A 25,674-nucleotide genomic window follows, 5' to 3' on the forward strand; every position below is an offset into this window, starting at 1 on the left:
ATATTTATTTGGATTTTTGCTCACACTTTTTTCAGTAGTAGCTCAAGGTGAGTTACATTCATGTATACTGGGCATTTCCCTGTCCCTGGAGGGCTCACAATCTAATTTTGTACCTGAGTCAATGGAGAATTAAGGGCTTCTTTTACAAAGCCACGCTACCGATTCTCAGTGCAGCAAATGAGAGATGTTTAAATACCTCAGTGGTACAGGAGCTGAACCTTTTTTGGATGAAGGAAAACTCTTGAATGAATGGGCATAGGATGAAGTTAAGAGGAAATAGGCTTAGGAGGAATCTAAGAAAATACTTTTGCACGGAAAGGGTGGTGGATGTGTGGAATGGCCTCCTGGTGGAGGTCGTGGAGATGAGGACTGTGTCAGAATTTAAGAAAGTGTCTGACACTATGCTTTCATTATTTTCAGAAGAGATCATCTAAATCTGTTAAATCAAATGGACAAGGATTAAGGGCTTGTCTGATTTTATCAGTTTTACCCTTAAAGAATAGGGCATGATCCTCAGCAGAAGGAGAAGAATTATCAGTGGATAATAACTTTGAGGAGTTGGTTAGTTATTTAATATGATAATTTTTGACATCAAAACCTTATTTCCTAGCCAAAGATATAAAGTAGGATAATTTAGCCTGTTTAACCTTAGATTTATAATTGTTTACTACTGCCCTCCACTGCAATCAGTTTTCCTCTGTCTAAACCTTTGTCCATTTTCTTTCATGTTTCCTACAACATCTTAATTTTCAAAAGCTCTTCGTTAAACCAATTTTGCCTCACTTTGTCAGGTCACTTTTTCTCAACCAGTGTTGCTATTTCAGCTAAGATTTTTCTGTTGAGATCATTCCAGTTTAGTAATAGCAAATTCACTTGTTCTGAACTATGATCTTCCATACTCCAGAGAGTATTATCAATTTTACCTCTTGCAGTATAATGTATTATTTGACATGTTGAAATTTGTTTTTTAAATTTCCTTCCATTGACATATAAAAATATAGTCTATAATGAACAGACCAACTGACTCAGTCCCAATGTTGTCCTGACACCAAAAACTTATCGAGTGTTAGCTTTATATATAAAGAGGTCTAACTGATGACCCTTTGAATGTGTGACAGTGGATGGTGGTAATATCATATTTAACGAGCTCAGAAAGGAATTTACTGTCTTGACCTTAAGATCAGTATTTTGTTCTAAATGTAGATTCAAGTCCCCTAACAAGATAATATCGGCATGTTCTATATTAATTGCTGATATAAAATCTATAAAGTTCTCATCATGAGAAATTTTCCATTTTGCTGGCGGACAATAAAGTAGGATACAGCACAGTGAATCTTCTAAACAGTCATCCTGAATAGTACAGGATAACATCTCTAATGAAGATGACATAAAAGTGAGCTTCCTCTGAACACTGAGGAGTGACTATAGATTCATGCTATGCCCCCTCCCTTCCTTATTACCCTGGATTGGTGAATCATCTTATATCCATTTAAAGGATCATCAGAAAGTTGCAGCCAGCTTTCTGAAATGACCACCAGGCCCGGTTGTTCTTCCGCTATCCAGTTCTTAATTGCTTGCTTTGTTTAGTAAAAATCTGGTGCTAATATAATAAACCAGTATAGTGTGAGAAGTAAGAGGTTGCTAGGACTGGGGAGAGTCCTGGGGGGGGGGTGGCTACAGGTGCAGGTGGTTATGGGCTGGGTCCTGTTTAGCTAATTAACCACTTTATACCCCACCTGAGTTGTGAAAGGAAGGAGATGAGCTGGCAGCAGAAGAAGAGCGATCCCCCTGGAAGATACTGGCTAACCTTATGGACGTGTGGTGGACTGTGTGTCCAAAGGAGAGAAGCAGGCTGAAAATCCTGGGGTAAGAAGTCCCTAAAGCATTAGTGTTGGACTGTGTGTCCTCAGTATTTATAGGAACTGTGTGTTCCAAGTACTTGTAAAGGACTGTGTGTCCAAAGAAGGAGGGACTGTGTGTCCCAGTACTGAGAGAAGCAGGCTGCAAAGCCTAGGGTTAAAAGTCCCCAAAGTATTGAGGTTAGTACTGAGCCCATGTATCTGTGTGGGGCGGCTCAGTGTGAAGACATATGAAAGCATAAAGTATTAAGCTGGAAGAAGTGTGCCCAGGGGCTGGAATAAAGAGTTGCCTGAGAAATATGCAGTTGGTGAGACCTGTTTAATTTGCTTAGTGAGAACCAGGACACCCTAAGCGAGAAGGGGTAGCACACTAATCTGCATATGATCTGCATATTGAGAACCAGGTCACCCTGAGTGAGAAAGGGGATATCACAATAGTCACATAAGTTGAACCAACCTCTTGTATATGCCCTACTCTGGTCAACTGACATGCAAAAGAACCATGCTTCAAGTATGTAAATCTGTCATGTTGATTCTTCTGTGTCAAATGGTGGTATTACTTCAATTAAATTTGGAAAACCAACTCACAGTCAAGTAAAGCATTATGACTTTGAGATATATGATGTATTTTTGGTTGACATAAATGAAGTATAACACAGTCAGTATCTGCCAACCAAGACCAGAGATGCAGCCATGCACAGTGAAAGATGGAAAGATAATAGCACTGCTGAAATAAGATGTAACCAATGATCAGCATGAAAAGCACATTTCAGAGGGATAGCAGACAATAAAAAGCCTTCCTCAGTCTTGGCACGCTTTTATTTAAAAAGTTTCTATTCCGCTCGATCCGAAGTTCTTGGCAGATCACATCACTACAAACATAATCAAAATAAAAACATAAAGCACAAACATTAATACAAACAAAATCCTAAAATAAATAACAAATCTATCATAAATAGAAACATAAGCATCAACAGATAATCAACAGTAAGTCCTGAGATGAGCAAAAGTCTGTCACACATTGTCCCAACTGTAGGCTTTCATAAATGAAAAAGTTTCAAGCTCTTTCCTGAATTCCTTAAAGTCTGAGATATTCTGTAATCATTGTGGAAGTTTGTTCCAATAAACAGGTCCAGCAATGAAAAATAATTTAAGCCAGTCATTATAGCTTGTGTATATAAAGGCTGAAAAGAGCTTCTGCTACATTTTTATTATATTTTGACAAATGTTGAAATCATGTTGCATGAAAAGATTTCTCATCTAATTGAAGTGCTTCCATGGCCCTTTCGAATTTCTATTAGTTTACATTCTGTTTTGGATTTACTTAGGGGTCCTTTTACTTAGCTGCGGGGAAAAAGGGCCCTGCGTTAGCGGTGTGGGCTGTTTTGACTATTCGCCAGGACCCTTTTTACCGCAGAAGGTAAAGTGCCCACAAAAAAATGGCCATGTGGTAAGATAATCCTTACCGCATGGCTGTGTGGCAGGAAGCACTTACCGCCACCCACTGAGGTGCTGGTAAGGGCTCCTGCGGCAACACAGCAGTAACTGGGCAGCGTGCGGCGATGCCCAATTACCACTGGGTTAGCAACGCACTACAGAAAAAAAAATTTCCAGAACGCCAGAAATGGCATGCGCTCCAGCCAGAACCGCTGCTGGCGGCTGCGTTGGGCTTACCACTGCTTTGTAAAAGACCCGCTTAATCAGCATGTTTCAGATGAAGTGTTATAATGGGTTCCATGAACTGTTTGCACAGATGGGAAACTCTACTTTACCTTGAAATCTCCCATAGCCTTTCTTAGGGGCCCTTTTACAAAGCCGTGGGAGGGCTAACGTGCGAGTAGTGAGTGCCAAATCGGCACTACTGCTGGGGTAGCTTGTGTGCCCAGTGGTAATTCTGAGTTTGGTGCGTGCCGTATCCCGTGGTAGAAAATATTTTTCTATTTTCTACAAAAAAGAGGTGGTTCCCGGCGATAACTGGCAGCATGGCCACGTTGGTGCACGCTGCATGGTTACCGTGCGGGTAACGAGTGAACAAGCAGAAAGTAATGACAGAGTGGGTGGGGCCAAACCACACCTCTGGAAATGCTGCTGTGCACAGTGAAAGATGGTAAGATAATAGCGCTGTGTTCTTGAGACATCTGAAGCCAGCAACTCCTGGGAACTGGTTTTCTTAGTGCAAAGCGCCATAAAACTCTGAAACACACAGAAAATATACAGTAGGTGGAAATGCCAGAGTCTGCCTCATTCATGACTTTGTTTAAAGGAACGAGGGGTTTTAAACAAAAAAGAACCAAATCAGGAATTTACAAACTTAAAATACCATGTCCTCTCAGGCAGGCAGGTGCTCTGTCCTATTCCAGCCTGTGTCAGTTACATCAGCTACAGCAAACTGAGGCTAAAAGAACCAAGTCAGGAATTTACAAACTCAAAATAGCATTTATAATAGTTTGTATCTTTAGCATTTTTCTATACAAACGCATACTGTAATATGTAAATTGCATTAAAAAAAACCCCACTTGTCCACCTCTGACTGCGTTGGCATCTGTGGCAGGTATTCATGCTTGTTCATCACTTCTACCATGTTCTTTTCACCAAGTTTCTTCCCCACCTTTTTCCGGCATATCTGCTGTTCTTGCTCATTGATCAACTTCACATTGATCATGAGTGCATCCCTTGGTTGGTGTGGACCATCATCTAAAAAGGCCAACAATTGTTTTTGTAGAACTCCAGGGATATCTGTCCTAGTTCATCACTTTCACCTTCTACAGTGCATCCTAGAAAAGAAAGGAAAATTAATTTTAAATTCAGACAGCAAAAATATAATAGCAATATATCAATATCAATATAGTACTTATAAACCGCTAATTTCCCTAAAAGGGTTCATTGCGTTGTACAAAAAATGAAAAAAGATATCACCTTATTGTTTATTACATAACCATAATACAGAACCTTCAACAAATAAACAATATCCTAAGGTTGCTCAAATAAAAAAAGCTTTACTCTTCTGAAATATTAACAGGATCATTTTCGAAAGAGAGTGACGTCCTTCTTTCGACATAAAACGGAAGATGGACGTCCTTCTCACAGAGACATCCAAATCGGTATAATCAAAACCTGATTTTGGACGTCTCCAACTGCAGTCCATCGCAAGAACATCCAAAATTTGAGGGGGCGTGTCAGAGGTGGGACTTGGGCATGCCTAACACATGGACGTCTTTGACCCATAATCGAAAAAAAACCCAAGGACGTCCCTGACGAACACTTGGACGTTTTCACACGGACGTGTTTTTATTACAAATAAGGCATAAAAAGGTGCCCGACATGACCAGATGACCACTGGAGGGAATCGGGGATGACCTCCTGTTACTCCCCCAGTGGTCACTAACCCCCTCCCACCCTCAAAAAGGTAAAATTATGTATCATACCTGATAATTTTCTTTCCATTAATCATAGCTGATCAATCCATAGACTGGTGGGTTGTGTCCATCTACCAGCAGGTGGAGATAGAGAGCAAACTTTTGCCTCCCTATATGTGGTCATGTGCTGCCGGAAACTCCTCAGTATGTCAATATCAAAGCTCCATCCGCAGGACTCAGCACTTAGAGAATTACACCCACAAAGGGACACTCTGCCCAGCTCACCACCGCCGAAACGGGGGAGGGGAATTAACCCAGCTCATCCCCACACAAGTGGGGGAGGGGAATCCGTCCAGCTCATCCCCGCGGAACGGGGGAGGGACACCACACCCGCCGATGCGGGGGGATCTGGCTTATCCTGCAACCGCAACCGCGGAAGGAGCTGACTGACCCTAACACCGCCGAAGCGGGAGGGGTACAAAGCTGCCCTACAGCCGCACGAAGCGGGAGGGAGTGCCGGCAGAATTTAAGTCTCAATCCAGCCCCGTAAAACGGAGGGGAGAGGAATGCAGCAGCTCACTGTAACACAAACTCGTCTCAACTCTTGAAGAATCCAAGTGAAAAAACTTGAACACGAAGTCCTCCTGAAGTAACTGAAGACTAAACTTGAACCTAAAATTCAACCAGAATATAAACAGTACAGATATCTGGGAGGGGCTATGGATTGATCAGCTATGATTAATGGAAAGAAAATTATCAGGTATGATACATAATTTTACCTTCCATATCATCAAGCTGATCAATCCATAGACTGGTGGGATGTACCGAAGCAGTACTCACCCAGGGCGGGACATTGAAATCCCTGACCTCAACACTGAAGCTCCAAACCGGGCCTCCGCCCGTGCCGCCACAGTCAAGCGGTAATGCTTGGAGAATGTATGGGCCGATGCCCAAGTTGCCGCCTTGCATATCTCTTCCAAGGAGACGGACCCGGCCTCTGCCATCGAGGCCGCCTGAGCTCTAGTGGAGTGAGCCTTCAGCTGGATAGGCGGCACCTTCCCTGCGGCCACATAAGCCGCTGCAATGGCTTCCTTGACCCATCTTGCCACTGTAGGCTTAGCAGCCTGCAGACCCTTACGAGGACCTGCAAACAGGACAAACAGATGATCCGATTTCAGGAAATCATTGGTCACGTCCAAGTATCTGATGATGACTCGTCTCACATCCAGATATTTAAGAGCAGAGTATTCCTCTGGGTAGTCCTCCCTACGAAAGGAAGGGAGACAGAGCTGCTGATTCACATGGAAGCGAGAAACAATCTTGGGCAGGAAGGAAGGCACTGTGCGAATAGTCACTCCTGCCTCAGTGAACTGCAGAAAAGGCTCTCGACATGAGAGTGCCTGGAGCTCGGAAACTCTTCTGGCTGAAGTGATAGCCACCAAAAAGACTGCTTTCAACGTCAGGTCTTTCAGAGATGCCCTCGACAAGGGTTCAAAAGGCGGCTTCTGTAATGCTCTTAGCACCAGATTGAGATTCCACGCAGGCACCACTGAGTGCAGAGGAGGGCGCAGGTGATTAACTCCCTTGAGAAAACGCACCACATCTGGCTGCGAAGCCAGGGAAGCACCCTTCAGGCGGCCCCTGAAGCAAGCCAGGGCCGCTACCTGGACTTTAAGGGAACTGAGCGACAGGCCTTTCTCCAGACCTTCTTGCAGGAATGCCAACACTGAAGAAATTGGAGCAGTGAATGGAGAAAATGATCCTGCTTCACACCACGCTGCAAAGGTACGCCAAACCCTGGCGTAAGCAGTAGAAGTAGAGCGCTTCCTCGCTCTCAGCATAGTGGCGATGACCTTGTCTGAGAAGCCCTTCTTCCTCAGCCGCTGCCGCTCAATAGCCAGGCCGTAAGACCAAAGGGGGAGGGATCCTCCATCACCACGGGACCCTGATGTAACAGACCCTGCTCCACTGGCAGCTGCAGAGGATCGTCGACTGAGAGCCTGATCAAGTCCGCATACCAGGGACGTCTGGGCCAATCCGGACCCACCAGGATTATCCGGCCCGGATGCTTTGCCACCCGGTCTAGTACCCTGCCCAACATGGGCCAGGGCGGGAACACATAGAGAAGCTATTGTGTCGGCCACTGTTGGAGAAGAGCATCTACTCCCAGGGATCGAGGGTCCCGTCCTCTGCTGAAAAAGCGCGGCACTTGGCAATTGGCCGATGACGCCATCAAATCTAGGCTCGGCAGGCCCCAGCGCTTCGTGATGTCCAAGAACGCCTGAGCAGATAGCTGCCACTCTCCGGGCTCCAAGGTATGGCGACTGAGAAAGTCCGCCTTGACATTCATGACTCCGGCAATGTGGGCCGCTGACAGCTGTTCCAGGTTCGCTTCCGCCCACTGGCATAGATTCATGGCCTCCTTGGCTAGAGGGGCGCTCTTGGTACCTCCCTGGCGGTTGACATAGGCCACAGCCGTGGCATTGTCCGACAGGACCCGTACAGGCTTCAACGCCAGTACCGGGATGAACTCCAAAAGCGCCAACCGAATGGCTCTGAGTTCCAGGAGGTTGATAGACCACTTTGCCTCTGCAGGAGACCAGAGCCCCTGCGCTGTCCTTCCCAAGCAATGGGCTCCCCAGCCCGACAAAGAGGCGTCCGTCGTGACGACAATCCACTCCGGGGTCACCAGAGGCATTCCTGCAGACAACTTGTCTGTCTGCGTCCACCAGCTCAGCGCCTTGCGCACTGCTGGGTCCAAGGGAAGGCGCACAGCATAATCCTCCGACATCGGAGTCCAGCGCTGCAGCAGAGAGAGTTGAAGTGGTCTCATATGAGCCCTGGCCCAGGGCACTACTTCCATCGTGGCCGTCATAGAGCCCAACAGCTGCACATAGTCCCAAGCCCGAAGAGGAGAGGCTACTAGGAACTGGTCCACCTGAGCCTGAAGCTTGACAATCCGATTGTCTGGCAGGAACACTCTGCCCACTTGGGTGTCCAATCGAACTCCCAGATACTCCAGGGACTGAGTTGGGCGCAGCTGGCTTTTCTCCCAGTTGATGAATCCACCCCAGGGAGCTCAAAAGAGCAACCACCCGGTTCACAGCTTTGCCGCACTCTGCATAAGAGGGGGCTCGGATCAACCAGTCGTCCAGATAAGGATGGACTTGTACTCCTTCCTTCCTCAGGAAGGCCGCGATGACCACCATTACTTTGGAGAAGGTCCGCGGAGCAGTAGCCAACCCGAACGGGAGGGCTCTGAACTGGAAGTGTCGGCCCAGGACTGCAAAACGCAGAAAGCGTTGATGGGGAGGCCATATGGGAATATGCAAGTACGCTTCCTTGATGTCCAAGGATGCCAGGTACTCCCCTGCCTTCACTGCCGCTATAACAGAGCGGAGAGTCTCCATGCGAAAGTGCCGAACTTTCAAGGCCCGATTGACCCCTTTGAGGTCGAGGATAGGCCGTACAGAACCTCCTTTCTTTGGTACCACAAAGTAAATGGAGTAACGTCCCTTGCCAAGCTGATTTTCTGGCACCGGAACGACCGCACCCAGGCGGATCAGATTGTCCAAGGTCTGCTGCACTGCCACAGCTTTGACCGGAGACTTGCAGGGAGAGAGTACAAACCCGTCTCTTAAGGGTCGGCAGAACTCTAGCTTGTAGCCGTCTTTGATGACTTCCAGCACCCAAGCGTCTGAAGTTATTGTGGTCTACTCACCCAGAAACGAGGACAGGCGTCCTCCAATCTGCGCTGGGGGGTGGACCAAGGCCCCGTCATTGGGTACGAGACCCTGGGGGAGGACCGGAGGGAGCACCTCCGGGACGGCGGTCTCTGCGAAAGGAATGCTGCTTGGGGGAGAAGTTCCTCTTGAAGGAAGAGGAGGCAGAAGAGCCCGACCTGCCCAGGCGGTACCGACGGGCTTCCTGAAACCGTCCTCTGGAGGTACCGGGACGAGTACTAGCCCGAGCCCTGACCTCTGGTAACTTCTTGCCCTTAGACGTGCCGAGATCGGTCACGATTTTGTCCAGCTCGACCCCAAAGAGCAGCTTGCCTTTAAAAGGCAATTTAGCTAGGCGGGATTTAGAGGCGTGGTCAGCAGACCAATGCTTCAGCCAAAGCCACCGCCGCGCAGAGATTGTCTGAGCCATGCCTTTAGCTGAGGCCCTCAAGACATCATACAGCAAGTCTGCTAAATAGGCCAAGCCTGATTCCAGGGCCGGCCAATCAGCCCTCAAGGAATGATCCGAGGGGGAAGCCCGCTGCACCATAGTCAGGCACGCCCTGGCCACATAGGAGCCGCAAACTGAGGCCTGCAAACTTAAAGCAGCCGCCTCAAAGGACGACCTTAAGGCCGCCTCCAATCTTCTGTCTTGGGCGTCCTTTAGGGCCGTGCCACCTTCCACCGGCAACGCCGTTTTCTTAGTCACCGCAGTGATTAAAGAATCCACGGTAGGCCACAGATAGGCCTCACGTTCACTTTCAGGCAAAGGATAGAGGCGGGACATAGCCCTAGCCACTTTAAGGCTCGCTTCTGGGACATCCCATTGAGCCGAAATTAAGGCGTGGAAGGTTCTAGGCGGGCGCTTCGTCCCCAGCATAATGGCAGAGCCAACAGGGGCTGAGGGAGAGACGTCCTCCGGAGAGGAAATCTTCAAAATGCCCATGGCCTGCACTAACAGGTTGGGCAAATCCTCTGAGCTAAAGAGCCGCGCTGCAGAGGGGTCATCCGCTCCATCCGAGCGGGGATCCGTCTCCTCCAAGGAATCCGCAAAGGACCGTTGGGAGAACTCAGATACGCTGCCCTCATCTACATCGGAGGAGACAAAGTCCTCCAAGGCCTGGGAATCAACCCGAGGGCGTTTACCTCCGGGGGCCTCAACCTCTTTACCAGACGAGGGAGCAGGGGCAGCGTTTTGCATAAGGAAGGCCTGATGCAGCAGCAAAACAAACTCGGGGGAGAAACCCCCCAGACTGTGCACTTCCGCAGCCTGGGCTACAGCCCTAGACGCACCCTCAACCGGCTCTCGCAAGAGCGGGGGAGAGACATGCTGCGCATCCAAGATGGCGTCCGGCGCGACACTCCGCGAAGGAGCCGCGTGGGAAAAACGCGCTTAACTTTAGCCGCTTTTGTGCCGTCGCCCAAATTAAGGGCGTTCATGGCATCAATGTCTCCAACCTCAAGGGCGGCCCAAGAAGAAGCCGTCCGAGCCGCGTGGCCGGCCAATATGGCGGAGGCGAGCCGCGGGGGATGGGCGTTTATGGCGGGAAAAACCGCCACACCGGAGGAAGGACCGGGACACTCATCGGTCACGAAACTGTCACCCAACAAGGGCGAATCAGACTTTAGGACCCCCGCATCCCCTCTAGAAGCGCCCAAGCGATCAGGGGAGCGACACTTTGCGCCCTCGCCCTCCGACGCCATAGGCCACGTGGAGATCAATCGGGGAACCCCCTGCCCGCTATAAATAGGTAAAAATTACCTGCTTTCCGCTCCGAGCTGTAACGACCTGGTGTCCCAGTGAGTAGCTGCAATAAACGTTTAAATAAACGTCGAAATAAACGCCTTTAAGGACGTTCAAAATTTTTTTTTTTTTTTTAACGGAGCCAGCGGGAGGGGGGAGAAAAGGAGGGACCTGGCGCCACCAGGTTTGCACTTGCTCAAGAAGAGCCCTCAACCCCAGGCACTCAACAAAACCTAAAAATTAGGCTTGGAGGCCTAGCCAGAGCTGCTGCTGTGTGTGACCACCACCTGCTGAGATAGAGAACATACTGAGGAGTTTCCGGCAGCACATGACCACATATAGGGAGGCAAAAGTTTGCTCTCTATCTCCACCTGCTGGTAGATGGACACAACCCACCAGTCTATGGATTGATCAGCTTGATGATATGGAAACATCTTTAAAAATATTTTGTGCCAGCCTCAGATGTCATACTCAGGTCCATGACAGCGCATGCAGGTCCCTGGAGCAGTTTTACTGGGTGCAGTGCACTTCAGACAGGCGGACCCAGGTCCATACCCCCCTACCTGTTACATTTGTGGAGGAAATAGCGAGCTCTAAAAAAACCCACCACCAGCGAGCTCTAAAAAAACCCACCACAAACCCACTGTACCCATATATAGGTGCCCCCCTTCACCCGTAAGGGCTATGGTAGTGGTGTACAGTTGTGAGTAGTGGGTTTTGGGGGGCTCAGCACACAAGGTAAGGGAGCTATGTTCCTGGGAGCATTTATGAAGTCCACTGCAGTGCCCCCTAGGGTGCCCGGTTGGTGTCCTGGACTGTCAGGGGGACCAGTGCACTACAAACGCTGGCTCCTCCCACGGCCAAATGGCTTGCATTTGGATGTTTTTGACATGGACGTCTTTGGTTTCGAAAATCGACGAAAGTCAGAAACGTCCATATCCAAGGACGTCCAAATCTAGGGACGTCCTAATTTAAGGATTTGGACGTCTCTGACGGTATTTTCAAAATGAAAAATGGATGTCCATCTTTTTTCAAAAACACGGGTTTCCCTGCCCCTGGATTTCACTGTTTTGCAAAGATGTCCAAATCGCAACTTAGACGTTTCTTTCAAAAATGCCCCTCTAAATAACTTGTTGCTGAATTTCTTGTTAACTACACAAATGACTATTAAATACCCATTTCAGCTTCCTTCTAAATGTTTGGCTTATGAATTTAAGCCAGCCATTATAGCTTGTCTATATAAAGGCTGAAACGCGCTTCTGCTACATTTTTATTATGTTTTGACAAATGTTGAAGTCATATTGCATGAAACAGACTCCTCATCTAAGTGAAGTGCTTCCATGGCCCTTTCCAATTTCTACTAGTTTGCATTCTGTTGGATTTACTTAGGGATCCTTTTACTTAGCTGTGGGAAAAAGGGCCCTGCGTTAGTGGTGGGGGCCATTTTTTCCATGTGCCAGGACCCTTTTTACCACTGTAGGTAAAATGCCCCCCCCCCCCAAAAAAAAAAAATTTGGCCACACAGTAAGATAACCCATACCGTGTGGCCTTGTGGCTAGAAGCACTAATGGCTTAGCACCACACTACAGAAAAAACTTTTTCAAGAAGGCTGGAAATGGCACGCACTCCAGCCAGAATTACCATTGGTGGCTGCATTGGGCCAGCAGTAGTTCCAGATTAGTGAGCGGTAAGCCTGCACCCGACTCTGCTTTCTGCCAGCCGCCTGCCTGTACCTGTACCTGTTAGGCTGGACCTGACTCTGCTTTCTGCCTGCTCATATCTGTTAGCCTGGACCCGATTCTGCTTCCTGCCAGCCGTCTATTGGATCTAATAAGTTTGGAACCTGTCTCTGTCTGCGCTTGAGGCTTACTATCCCACAGCTAGTACTGGCCGCTGTCCTCTGACCGAGGTCACTACTCCACCTCATTCCTCTGCTTGCCAAAGCTCCGTTCCTGATTCCCAGTCCTGATAAGCTAGCTCGGTTCCTGATTCTTGTTTCTGCCAAGCTAGACCAGTTCCGGGTTCCTGTTCCTGCCCAGACCCTCCTAAAGTCCCGTCGGCCACCAGAACCCAAGCTACATACATCCCCCAGCTCAACCGCTGGGGGATGGCAGTCATCGCAGGTGAAGCACTGGGCTTTCCAACTGCTAATCCAGGAACAGGATCCACGGCCCGCTGGCCTGATACCTCTGGTCTTGGAACAGCACAAGGTCTTTGTTCGTATGTGCTAGGCACAATCCTCCCCTTGCTTTCAATTTGTTAGCACCAATTAACTGCACATATCATTTGCATAACACTTCTCTGGAGCATCGCTTAGATATTTTTCTGCGCTGTTGCACTATGGGCTTTTGCATTGCGGGCTTTAGCACCCAGCTTTGAGCATCAGCTTCCTAGTGCGGCGAGAGACAAACTGGAAGCAGACACTCAACAACTCACACACCACACCCTCCCCTCTGTCCCCATTCGGTATCTCTCCCTATCTCAAACCCAAACCCCCAGCCCCAATACAGCATCTCTCCCTCATTTTCAAACTCCCCACCTTCATGTCCCACCTTCCAACCAGAGAGAAACACAGGGACAGAAATTTCACCCAGCCCCGTTGGAATCTAACTGATCCCCGTTAGTCCTCACAAGTCATCTCCTCCATCCCCCAGAAGTATTTATTTCATTTAATTATGTTACTGAAATACATTAGAGGCTCTGGCAGAGACCCATTTATGAAATATGTATTCTTCCCAATTAATATTTCCACATAAGCAAAAGCCCTTTATTAATTTGCTAATATTAATTGGAAAAAATACATACTTCATAAATGGGTCTCTGCCAGCGCCTCTAATGCATTTTGTACATGTAAGGGTTCAATTTAATTCTCCCTGAAGAATAATGTTGCATTACTTTGCTGACACAGCAATTTTCCTGTTGGGCACTTGTTGTATTCAATTTTCCTCACAGTTTCGTTCGTTCTTTTACCCACGTGCCTGGTACACTTACCAATCATTAGTCTTTTTAAAGGCTTGACTTGGTTTGTTCTTTCTCCAATTCTTTTTATTGGCATTGATAACATATAGACTCCTCAGGCAGGCGTTGTTCGCCGAAACATGGTGCCATGTCGAGTCTCATCCTTTACTAAAGAACTACTTTTAATTATTCGTCTCCTTGACTTTTTGGAAGTGTCGTGTTGATCATGCTACTTTCTGCTCTCAGCATTACTTTGTTTGAACCACATGTGTTTACTCCAATTGACTGCATTTTTCACTACATCATGCAAGCAAGGCAGATCATATATAAAAAGAAAGCCAAGAGAAAAGTGGAAGAAAAATTAAGCCATTGCATTGTACAACTGCTTAAGGAGAACATACCTGTACAAGAATGAACCATCAGAAAACTAAGGGGGTCTTTTACTAAAGGTTAGCTCAAGTTATTTGCAGCAGGTCCCATTTTATTCCTATGGGCCCTGCTGAAGATAACTCACGCTAACCTTTAGTAAAAGACCCAAGGGAGGAATTCATCAAGCAGTGTTATTGTTTTAACACATGTTAACACTGCATTTTACACATGCTAATTCCTTTCATGCATGTGGAGGAACAACAACTATGGCAATAAAATATGTTGGTTCCTGCCACCAGGCTGGAACTATAATCTGAGCAGGAACAATAACTATCACCAACAGAACCTGGCACTGTCTTTGCTTTATAAATTCATTTTACTACTATTATTTTATTATTTCTTTCTGCACCACTAGCTCTTACCTTTATGCTTGTATTCAGTGGTTCCATTTATTTAAATTGCTACACTCATTATATGTGGATAAAGTGGTGTGATTGCCTATTTTAAAGTATGGAAACAGACGTTAAAAAAGAATAAAGTGATACTTTTTAAAATTGAACAATCCATATAAGCATAACTCTGCCACCATTCATGCATATAAAGTAGACCTATTATTTAGTTGGCTTAAGTTATATATTCAAAGTAAAGCAGCTTAATTTTCATGCTCTAGTAGTCTAGCTACCTTATAATTGAAGGAGAAAAACGCCTAGATTTCGACCCAAATCAGGAGATAGACGTTTATCTCACAAAAACGAATAAATCAGTATAATGGAAAGCCGATTTTGGACGTTTTCAACTGCACTCCATCGCGGAAGCGTACAAAGTTGACGGGGGCGTGTCGGAGGCGTGGCGAAGGTGGAACTGGGGCGTGGTTATCGGCCGAGGAGAGATGGGCGCCTTTCGCCGATAATGGAAAAGAAGTATGCGTTTGTAGCTAGAATTTAGGGCACTTTTCCTGGACCCTGTTTTTTCATGAATAAGGCCCCAAAAAGTGCCCTAAATGACCAGATAACCACCAGAGGGAATCGGGGATGATCTCCCCTGACTCCCCCAGTGGTCACTAACCCCCTCCCACCACAAAACATGATGTTTCACAACTTTTTATTTTCACCCTCAAATGTCATACCCATCTCCCTGGCAGCAGTATGCAGGTCCCTGGAGCAGTTGTTAGGGGGTGCAGTGGACTTCAGGCAGGTGGACCCAGGCCCATCCCCCCCTACCTGTTACAATTGTGCTGCTTAATGCTTAGTCGTCCAACCCCCCCAAACCCACTGTACCCACATGTAGGTGCCCCCCTTCACCCCTTAGGGCTATAGTAATGGTGTAGACTTGTGGGCAGTGGGTTTTGAGGTGGATTTGGGGGGCTCAACACACAAGGGAAGGGTGCTATGCACCTGGGAGCTCTTTTACCTTTTTTTTTGTTTTTGTAAAAGTGCCCCCTAGGGTGCCCGGTTGGTGTCCTGGCATGTGAGGGGGACCAGTGCACTACGAATCCTGGCCCCTCCCACGAACAAATGCCTTGGATTTATTCGTTTTTGAGCTGGGCGCTTTCATTTTCCATTATCACTGAAAAACAAAAACGCCCAGCTCACAAATTGTCAAATAAAACATGGACGTCTATTTTTTTCGAAAATACGGTTCGGTCCGCTCCTTCACAGACCCGTTCTCGGAGATAAACGCCCATGGAGATAGCCGTTTTCATTCAATTATGCCCCTCTATATAACCTATGCCAGCCCCAGTCTGCCCTTAACTAAGCACCTCCAAGTCCATGCATACCTTTCTTGCATAAAATTATTTGCAGAGCCAGCGTGAATTAAAAAAAAAAACCCAAAAAGCCTCCCGATGTATGTATTATTTAACACTTACCGCTTTGGTGGCAAACAGCACTGTGCAAAAAGTCCTACCAGTCCTCGCTTCAATAATTCAGCCCAGCCGCATTTCCTCTCACAGACCTAGCAAATGCACGGACCAACGACCTCAGTGGTCATCACCTGATCTACCGAGGAGTGGGTGTGGCGACCACCTCGTGTTGAGATCTGGCTACACGTGGAGATCGCCACACGCATGCGCCAGTACATCAGGTGACACATCTGATGCTGTTGGCAGTGGCACGTGGATGTGTCAGTGAGTGTGTCACAAATCTTCTTGGTATGAGCTTCGAATCATCAGCCTAAGCAGAAAGCAAGTGCGGTTGCGTTGAGTTACAGAAGGGAGGAGGCGGTACCTACTTCATCCCGCGGGATTCCCTCAACCCCCGTTTTCTGGGGTTTCGCTCCCGCTGTGTCCGCTGTACTCTGACGCAGCTTTCTGTTGCTGGCAAGGCGGCGGGTGGGATAACTATACTTCAAAGAGATACAGGGGACGGGCCACCGGAGAAGGAAAAAAACTGGGGGACTGTTGGGCGACTTCAGGTATGAGTTTAACGGGGGAGGGAGTTTGAAGGAGAGGTACTACCGGAACGCGGATAAGGAGGAGAGTGGAAGATAGAGGGACATATGGCAGATTATGGGGAGGGGAGGTCGGTCCCCGATCCCAGAATGCGTGTGGCTTGGTATCTTTGTTTTTCCTATTCTACGTTTAAATAACACACGTTTTGTTGGGATTTGCTATAATAAAATACCACTAAGCTTGACTTAGTATATTTCTTATTTTGTATTTTTTCTCCACCTATAAGAAAGCTAGTGAAAAGGGTGGGGACATGGAAGGTTACTGATGGTGATCTTATTGGGTGATTTAAGTTCACAAGAAAATATTTTGGGAAATATTTTATATAAAACTAGAATCTCGAAAGCAAAGTAACAAAATTGAATGCAATTGGACAAACAAGGACTCTGCAGCAACAGAAGCCAACTTTTCAAAATTATTGGGGTACTAAATTATTGGGGTGCTAAGCCCAATGGAAAAAACCCCTCGCTGGACACATACAAGAAAATAAACCCCAAACAGCATGGAGCATTAACTCCCCAATGATCAATGCTAATAACAGGCAAATTTAAGTGTGTTATTAATGTTGATCATCTGGGGAAACCCACACTTGTTTGACAGGTCGGGGCTGTCGAAAGCCTGGACCTGTCAAACACAGGAGCTGGAGGTCTGTGGGACCCCCCCCCCCAAAAAAAAAAAAAAAAGTAAGGCCCTGGTGGCCTAGTGCCACCCAAAGCTCCCACACCCACCTAACAAAAGGGCACAGGGGGCTGGATGTCTGGTGAATCTGCAGCCCCTCTAACCCCCCCCAACCTCCCCCCCAAAATCTCTGGTGGCCCTGTGGGCTACACAGCCCATCTCCTACCTGTCCTGGTGGTCTAGCAATCCCTCCCCCAATACCATGTTGCATTGGAGCTACCTTTTCAAAATCATTGGAGGTGCTAAGCCCAATGAAAATAACCCTTCCCTGGACATGTACATGGAATTTTCTCAATATTGGGGGTGCTCAGGCACCCACAGCACCCACAGAGCCAGCTCCTATGCCATGTTGTGTGATGGTTGTGTAGTCCAGTTGGCTACACAACCCACCCTCCACCCGTCCTGGTGATCTAGCAGTCCCTTCCCCCCCGTACCTCGTTCTTTGATGGAGAAGGAGTGCTGCTCCCTTTCCATTAAACGAGGTACGGGGGTAAAGGAGTACTAGAGCACCAGGGTGGGTGGGTTGTGTAGCCCACCTATCCACAAGGGCTTTTTTTTGTTTCGGGAGGGGGCGTTAGGGGAGCTGGAGATCCACCGGACTTCCAGCCTCCCTCCCATGCCCGTTTGTCGGGGTCTGGGAGCTGGATGTCTGCTGGACCTCTAGACCCCATGTTGCTGTCCCGCGGGTGTTTGGGGTCATGGGCACTAGGCCACCAGGGCGTCAGCCATTGCAGGGTCAGGGGGTCCAATGGACCCCCAGGACTGATGGTGGCAGTCCAGGCTATCTAGCATGGATTGGGGGGAGGAAGATTCTTAACCCTAACGCCAGCTCTGAGCTGTTGTAGGGTTAAGGCGCTATTTGGCCTGTACGATCAGAGCATAGTGCTCTGATCATACGGGCGAAATACTGGAGAGGTCATTTAAATATAATTTAAATAAGCTCTGCGGTGTTCCTTGTTTGCTGCGCCAGAAGTCCTCTGATCAGTTAATAGTAAATGCGGGCGCTAGTGGCCTTTAGCGCCCGCATTTACTTTTAATCATCAGGGCCAGTGTGTTTAGCAAGTATTTAAATGTTTCCTCCTTCAGGATTTATGCTTAAACTAGCTGTTAAGCCCGTTAAAATGGGCAAGTTTTTTGTTTTCAAAAATGTAATGAAAGAGCGTAAGCAACATTTGTGAGTTGATGTCTACAGTACACTTTTATATACTACTAGTAAAAAAGGCCCGTTTCGGAAAGAAATGAAACGGGCGCTAGCCAGGTTTTCCTCGTAGTGTGTAGAAGCGCTGCCGGGCCGCCTTCTCTTCCACATTGCGCCCTCTCTCCCGCCTCCTCTTCGTCGTTCCGCCCTCTCTCCTGCTTTCGGCTACTGATTGGCTCCTTGAATGTGCTCCGCCCTCAACGTCATTACGTTTGACGCGAGGGCGGGGCCCACAGACTGTGCTACAGAGCTTCGAACCCGCCTCCTCTTCGTCGTTCCGCCCTCTCTCCTGCTTTCGGCTACTGATTGGCTCCTTGAATGTGCTCCGCCCTCAACGTCATTACGTTTGACGCGAGGGCGGGGCCCACAGACTGTGCTACAGAGCTTCGAACAAACGAACTGGCTTCATTGACGTCAGTGGTCAATGGAACGTTGAGAGTGGTTTTTATGTCCAGATGGGGCGTGGCCTAGGGCGCAGATGGGCGTGGCTGAGTGCGGGAGTCCAAATAGCCTAGGTCAGGAGCCACAGTTGGAGTGAGGTGAGCTTCAGAACGTCTGAGGGGGATTCAGAATGTCTGAGGGGGATTTTATTTATATAGATGGTTTTGTGTAATGTTTTAAATGTGTTGTTTAATAGAGTAATAATCTTTGGATAAACGGTTTGCAGCCTTCTTCCCTGTCTGTCTTGTGGGTCCTTCAGTGTTTCCCCTGTGTGGCAGTCCGTTGGTAGCAGGTGCAAACGCGGCTTGATGAGGTAAAGGGGGGAGGGTGTATGTGTGGTGGAATTCTGTGTGCGTGATTTGTGTGCTGTGCTCGCGCTTCGTGATTTTGACCTCCTCTGCATCATAGAGCGTCAACATTATTTAAACTTTTGTATTTGCTTTGGATGTGGGGGAAAGAGCACCGTGGGTTCTCTGTTTTTGTCTGCCGGTAGATGTTGAATGCAGAGGTCGCGTGTGCATTTTCCTTTCACAGCGTCCTGGACTCTGTGGTTTTGTGGGAGGTGTGCTTGTCTGCTGTGTTGCTGTCCCCTTAAGTGTCCTGCTCCGCAGCGAGTTATCTTCCAGGGCTCCTCCCCTCCGTCCCTGAAGTCTGGTGCTCCGATTTGCACACCCCCTCCTTCCCTCCCCTTCCGTGTTCCAGGCCTTCCTCCTCCTTCCTATTTGCTGGAGTCTGCGATTGTGTGTGAGGGGTGCTTGTCTGCTCTTGCTCTCCCCTTGACAGCTGTTCCGTGAATCCAACGAATGCGCGGAACGTTAATGACAGCTGCTCTCTACTGCGCATTTGCGGGTGAGTCTAGTTTTTGTAATACCCCAATAGATATATGAATTAGATTTGTATATATTTGAGATCCATTGTATGCAAATCAGTCTCATGTATATTAATTTTGGTAACTACTGGCTAGGTGTACCTCTAGGAGAAGGTTGAAACACTGTTCTCAGATCTGTCTTTGGGGTCCATGAGCTGTTCAGGTTTCAGGATATTGGTAATGAATAGGCATGTATAGATTTTGTATGTGCCACTTTTATTACATACGTATTTTTTATGCATCCTCATAGCAGATATCTTGAAAACCCGAATGGCATGTGGCCCCTCTTTTGAGAACCAGTGAAGATATTTAGGGTCTGATTTAAGATTTTCTCCCATTGATACATAATAGGAATAGGTAGCAATAGGTTCAAAAGTACACAGACAGAAAAAAGCACAAAGGGCCTTCAAGACTGGAACAATCGAGAGTCCTTTATTCAAAATACCCAACCCAGGCCATGTTTTGGTGTGAATACGCCTGCCTCAGTTTTAGTAAAAGGGCCCCTTTATAAACAAACTCGAAAGTATCTTGCAAACATCAGGCAAAGTTTTTGCAGTCGCTTTTGTTGTATCATATGCTGGTATATGGTCCATATTTGCTTGTGTTGTAACAGATGGTTGCGTGATAAAGTAAAGTAATAAAAACAGAATGGATTTATAATGTACTTATAAAAATATTAATTGCCATTTTTAATATCACTTGCAATTTTGATACCTGTTTTAAGCATTTTTAAGCTTTTATGGAAAATCCTGGTATTGGACTTGTCAGTTGTTTTTGATTTTGTGTTGCTTTTTCATAGGAGAAAATGAGTGATGTTGAAAGAGGAAAGAAAATATTTGTACAGAAATGTGCTCAGTGTCACACAGTTGAAAAAGGTGGAAAACACAAGACAGGCCCAAACCTTTGGGGTCTCTTTGGACGCAAAACAGGACAAGCAGCTGGATTCAGTTACACAGATGCAAACATGAGCAAAGGTAACATGCAGGAAAAGGCAGCACTCAGTTTTGTTGCCTGCTTTAATTTTAAACTAAATATTAGACTTTTTTTGTAACAAAATTCTGTCCTAATTCTGTCCTTTCATTTCTGGGATCCTGGACTGAGTGTACCTTTTGCATCAAAATTATGTTCCTGAGTTATTCATATTATTGACATACAGTTTTGGATAGTGCATTATTTAATTTCAAATTCCTTCACGTCCAGACCAATGGGTTGTATCTGTCTACCAGCACATGGAGTCAGAAAGATAATTGCAAGTAATTCATCCCTTAAGTATATCATGCAGCCTGGAATGTTCAGCATTTTTTCTCTGTCTCCAAGTGAATGGTTGCAGTTCATGCAGCTCATAAAAACATAAGAATAGCCTACTGGGTCAGACCAATGGTCCATCCAGCCCAGTATCCTACTTCCAACAGTGGCCAATTCAGGTCACAAGTACCTGACAGAATTGCAAATAGTAGCAAGATTTGTGCTACTGATTCCAGGGATAAGCAGTGGTTTCCCCCATGTGTATCTCAATAGCAGACTATCCAGCTTATAATCGAACGAGAAAAACGCCCAAGTTCCGACCTAAATCGGGAGATGGGCGTTTATCTCACAAAAACGAATAACGCGGTATAATCAAAAGCCGAATTTGGGACGCTTTCAACTGCACTCCGTCGCGGATGCGGACAAAGTGGACGGGGGCGTGTCGAAGGCGTGTCGAAGGCGGAACTGGGGCGTGGTTATCACCCGAACAGAGATGGGCGCCCTTCGCCGATAATGGATGCGTTTGTAGCTAGAATTTAGGGCACTTTTCCTGGACCCTGTTTTTTCACGAATAAGGCCCCAAAAAGTGCCCTAAATGACCAGATTACCCCCAGAGGGAATCGGGGATGACCTCCCCTGACTCCCCCAGTGGTCACTAACCCCCTCCCACCACAAAAAAATGATGTTTCACAACTTTTTATTTTCACCCTCAAATGTCATACCCTCCTCCCAGGCAGCAGTATGCAGGTCCCTGGAGCAGTTGTTAGGGGGTGCAGTGGACGTCAGGCAGGTGGACCCAGACCCATCCCCCCTACCTGTTACAATTGTGCTGCTTAATGCTTATTAGTCGTCCAACCCCCCCAAACCCACTGTACCCACATGTAGGTGCCCCCCTTCACCCCTTAGGGCTATAGTAATGGTGTAGACTTGTGGGCAGTGGGTTTTGAGGGGGATTTGGGGGGCTCAACACACAATGGAAGGGTGCTATGCACCTGGGAGCTCTTTTACCTGTTTTTTTGTTTTTGTAAAAGTGCCCCCTAGGGTGCCCGGTTGGTGTCCTGGCATGTGAGGGGGACCAGTGCACTACGAATCCTGGCCCCTCCCACGAACAAATGCCTTGGATTTATTCGTTTTTGAGCTGGGCACTTTCCTTTTCCATTATCGTTGAAAAGCAAAAACGCCCAGCTCACACATTGGCGAATAAAACATGGGCGTCTATTTTTTATCGATAATACGGTTCGGTCCGCCCCTTCACGGACCCGTTCTCGGAGATTAACGCCCATGGAGATAGGCGTTTCTGTTCCATTATGCCCCTCTATGTACTCTTCCTCCAGGAACTTGTCCAAACTTTTTTTTTAAACCCAGATACATTAACTTCTGATACCACATCCTCTAGCAACGAGTTCCAGAGCTTAACTATTCTTTGAGTGAAAAAGTATTTCCTCCTGTGTGTTTTAAAAGTAGTACCATGTAACTTCTTTGAGTGTCCTCTAGTCTTTGTACTTTTTGAAAGAGTAAAATATTGGTTTACATTTACCTGTTCTACAGTACACAGTATTTTGTAGGCCTCTATCATATCCCCGCTCAGCTGTAGCTTTTCCAAGCTGAAGAGCCCTAACCTCTTAAGCCTTTCCTCATATGAGAGGAGTTGAACCCCTTTATCATTTTGGTCACCCTTCTTGGAACCTTTTCTAATTCCACTATATCTTTTTAAAGATACGACAACCAGAATTACACGTAATACCCAAGGTGTGGTGCACCATGGAAGGGATACAGAGACATAAAATTCTTTTTTGTTTTCTATCCCTTTCCTAATAATTCCTAGCATGCTGTTGGCTTTTTTAGCTGCCGCTATATGCTGAGCATGATATCTTAATTTTTTTCTTGAGTGCTAACACCTAGAGTGGAACCTAGCATCTAATAACTATGACTTTGATTATTCTTCCCAGTGTGAATCACTTTCCACTTGTCCACATTTAAATCTCATCTGCCAGCTGGATGCCCAGTCTTCCAATTTTATAAGGTCTTCCTGCAATTTTTCACAATCTGCATGCATTTCAACAACTTTGAATAGTTTGTGTCATCTGCAAATTTTATTCACCTCACTCATCATTCCCATTTCCTGATCATTAATAAATATGTTATATAGCACCGATCCCAGTATAGACCCTTGGGGCACTCCATTATTCACCCTCCTCCACTGAGAGAATTGACTATTTAACCCTACCCTTTGTTTTCTATCCATCAACCAGTTTCTAATCCACAACATAACATTGCCTCCTATCCCATGACTAATTTTCTAAGGAGTTTCTCATGAGGGACTTTGTCAAGCGCTTTCTGAAAATTTAGATAAACTACATCAACTGGCTTATCTTTGTCCACATGTTTATTCAAGCATTCGAAGAAATGAAGCAAATTATAGAGTCAAGCCTTCCCTTGGTTGAATTCCTGTTGACACTGTTCCATTAAATCACCATGTTTGTCTACGTGTTCAATGATTTTATTCTTTATAATAGTTTCCACTCTTTTGCCCGGCAGTGACATCAGGCTTACCAGCCTGCAATTTTCTGGTTCACCCCAGATCCCTCTTTAAAAATAGGCTTCTCTGGCAGCTCCTGACCGGTTCGTCCGGGTGTCAGTAGAGCAGAGGGTCATTACTGGTTGGACAGGCCGCTCTCTTACTATCTAAACTTGGATGATACACAATGTTTGAGTCACTTATCCCCCATCCTGGGTGACATCCGGTAGTTCTGGTTCCCTCCCTTCTCCCTGCCTCACTCCATGGAATCTACAACTCTGCTTTTTCCTTGATGGAAGATTATATGGAGTGTAATAAGGCTGTGTTTTATTGTGTAACTGCCTTGGTCTATGTAACACTTGTCTGAACACTTTCCTGCTGGCAGGTATGTTTTTCTCTTTTTCCAGAGACATGTTTCCTGAGGCAAGTACTGTTTTGATGGTTTTTCTAAGCTGGTCACCGTTAAGTGGCAAGAGTTCTGCTTGCATCCCTATCCCACACCATAACCGTGTTAGTGGTATTTTCTTCATGGCCGCTCATTCTGTCTGTATGTTATTGTTAACTAGTCTCAGCATGCCTACTGCCTTTAGTTTTGGCAGGCTGCCTCTCTTTTCAGATAGTTCTGCTGTGTTATAACATGGAGTTTCTGACCTTGCCTGTCTAGCTATGCTTCTTTCATGTTTTCTTCTGCTGATTCCTGTCCAGCTGAGGGGTATGGGAGGGCCACATGGTAATGGTTGTCATTTGTTCTTGGTACAGATCAGAGTTTTTTGGTACCAGCGTCTTTCAGTACAGAGTATTTCTAGCAGGCTGAGATGTTTGCAGCCATTTCAGCTGTTGTGTGCTCATTTATTTCATGTCCATACCCACTGGTGCATTGGGATAAGTACTGGTTTTCCTGGGTTTCTCAGTTGTGAGTCTTGGGAGCGCTGCTGTAGCAGCAGGTTTTCTGACCAATACAGTCCTTAGTGCTTAGCCATACGGATAACCCTTTTGGCTAGGCTGGGTTATCTGGCACTCATGCTATTCAGTGCTCATTTTCCTTGCTATTCTATGGTCGGTGGTATTCCCTCAGTGTATATCCACTGGGTTGGTTTTTCTGAGGCCATTCCAGGTGCCTTCTGTTTGGTCACCGTCTTTCGGGCATGAGCCTTATCTCATTGACTGACTTTCAGCACTTAGTATGCGCAGCCTTAGCCAGGCAGTTCCTTACAGCCTCCCTCAGGGCTTCCACCATAGCTTCCTGAGCTATTGTGTTTACAAGTTTCAAGTGTTTTCACTGTTGGCAGTCTAGGATTTTTGCCCATCCTCGGCAGCATTTCCTGCTCATCGTTCTGGTGCTTTTTCTGCAGGCTTGAGCAGTGCCTTGCTGTTCTCATGGTGGTTTTCTTTTTTAACCTCAGCACTGTTTGGTGGGCCCCTTTCTGTCTTGGGTCAGTTCTTCCTCTGATTATATGGTACGGTTATGTCTATATCTACTCACTGCTGTTTCATCCTTGCTGGCTCACCACAGCTGGTTCTGGAGGTTATCTCTTTTATTTTTAGAATCTCGAACCCTACTTCATATCTTATGGGGAATTTACCTTCTCTATGCAGCTAAACTGCATTTCTCCACTTATGGTCCTTAGGTCCAGCTCCTAAGGTAGAGCATTTCTCCATTTTTGTTTGAGAATAGCTCTGTTTCATTGTGGGTATGTCTACTTGCTGAAGGTTGGTAATCAGTGATTTCTGAAGGCTCTCTTTTGACGGTGGAGTTCAGCTTCTTCTTTCTTTGCCAACTCCATTTGTGTCTGATGGGCGCAGATCCACCTCTGCACATGGGCCATTCTCTCTGCTTGTGTAGCATGGCTGCTCCTAAGCCTGTAGAGAATGGTTCCATCTATCATATAGTCCCATCTCTGTATATAGAGCTGTGAATGTAGGGCTTAGCTCTATTTCTATGGGTATACAGTGGGGGAAATAAGTATTTGATCCCTTGCTGATTTTGTAAGTTTGCCCACTGACAAAGACATGAGCAGCCCATAATTGAAGGGTAGGTTATTGGTAACAGTGAGAGATAGCACATCACAAATTAAATCCGGAAAATCACATTGTGGAAAGTATATGAATTTATTTGCATTCTGCAGAGGGAAATAAGTATTTAATCCCTCTAGCAAACAAGACCTAATACTTGGTGGCAAAACCCTTGTTGGCAAGCACAGCGGTCAGACGTCTTCTGTAGTTGATGATGAGGTTTGCACACATGTCAGGAGGAATTTTGGTCCACTCCTCT

General features: G+C 46.7%; 1 protein-coding gene across 2 annotated transcripts in view; it reads left to right on the top strand.

The window, feature by feature from the left end:
- The first annotated feature begins 16,085 nt into the window (after positions 1-16,085).
- The window catches only part of LOC115474235 (cytochrome c, somatic), a 32,630-nt gene continuing 23,041 nt past the window's right edge, over positions 16,086-25,674 (top strand). Inside the window, exons 1-2 of one of the 2 annotated variants that reach the window (XM_030209617.1) lie at positions 16,086-16,157; positions 20,439-20,613. In XM_030209617.1, the coding sequence (XP_030065477.1) occupies positions 20,445-20,613 (169 nt within the window). In that variant the 5' untranslated portion in view covers positions 16,086-16,157; positions 20,439-20,444. Of the gene's footprint in view, positions 16,158-16,203; positions 16,421-20,438; positions 20,614-25,674 lie in introns of those variants that run through there. The other variant, XM_030209616.1, reaches the window with a different exon arrangement.

This window comes from Microcaecilia unicolor, chromosome 7, assembly GCF_901765095.1.
Source record: "Microcaecilia unicolor chromosome 7, aMicUni1.1, whole genome shotgun sequence".
Taxonomy (NCBI): domain Eukaryota; kingdom Metazoa; phylum Chordata; class Amphibia; order Gymnophiona; family Siphonopidae; genus Microcaecilia; species Microcaecilia unicolor.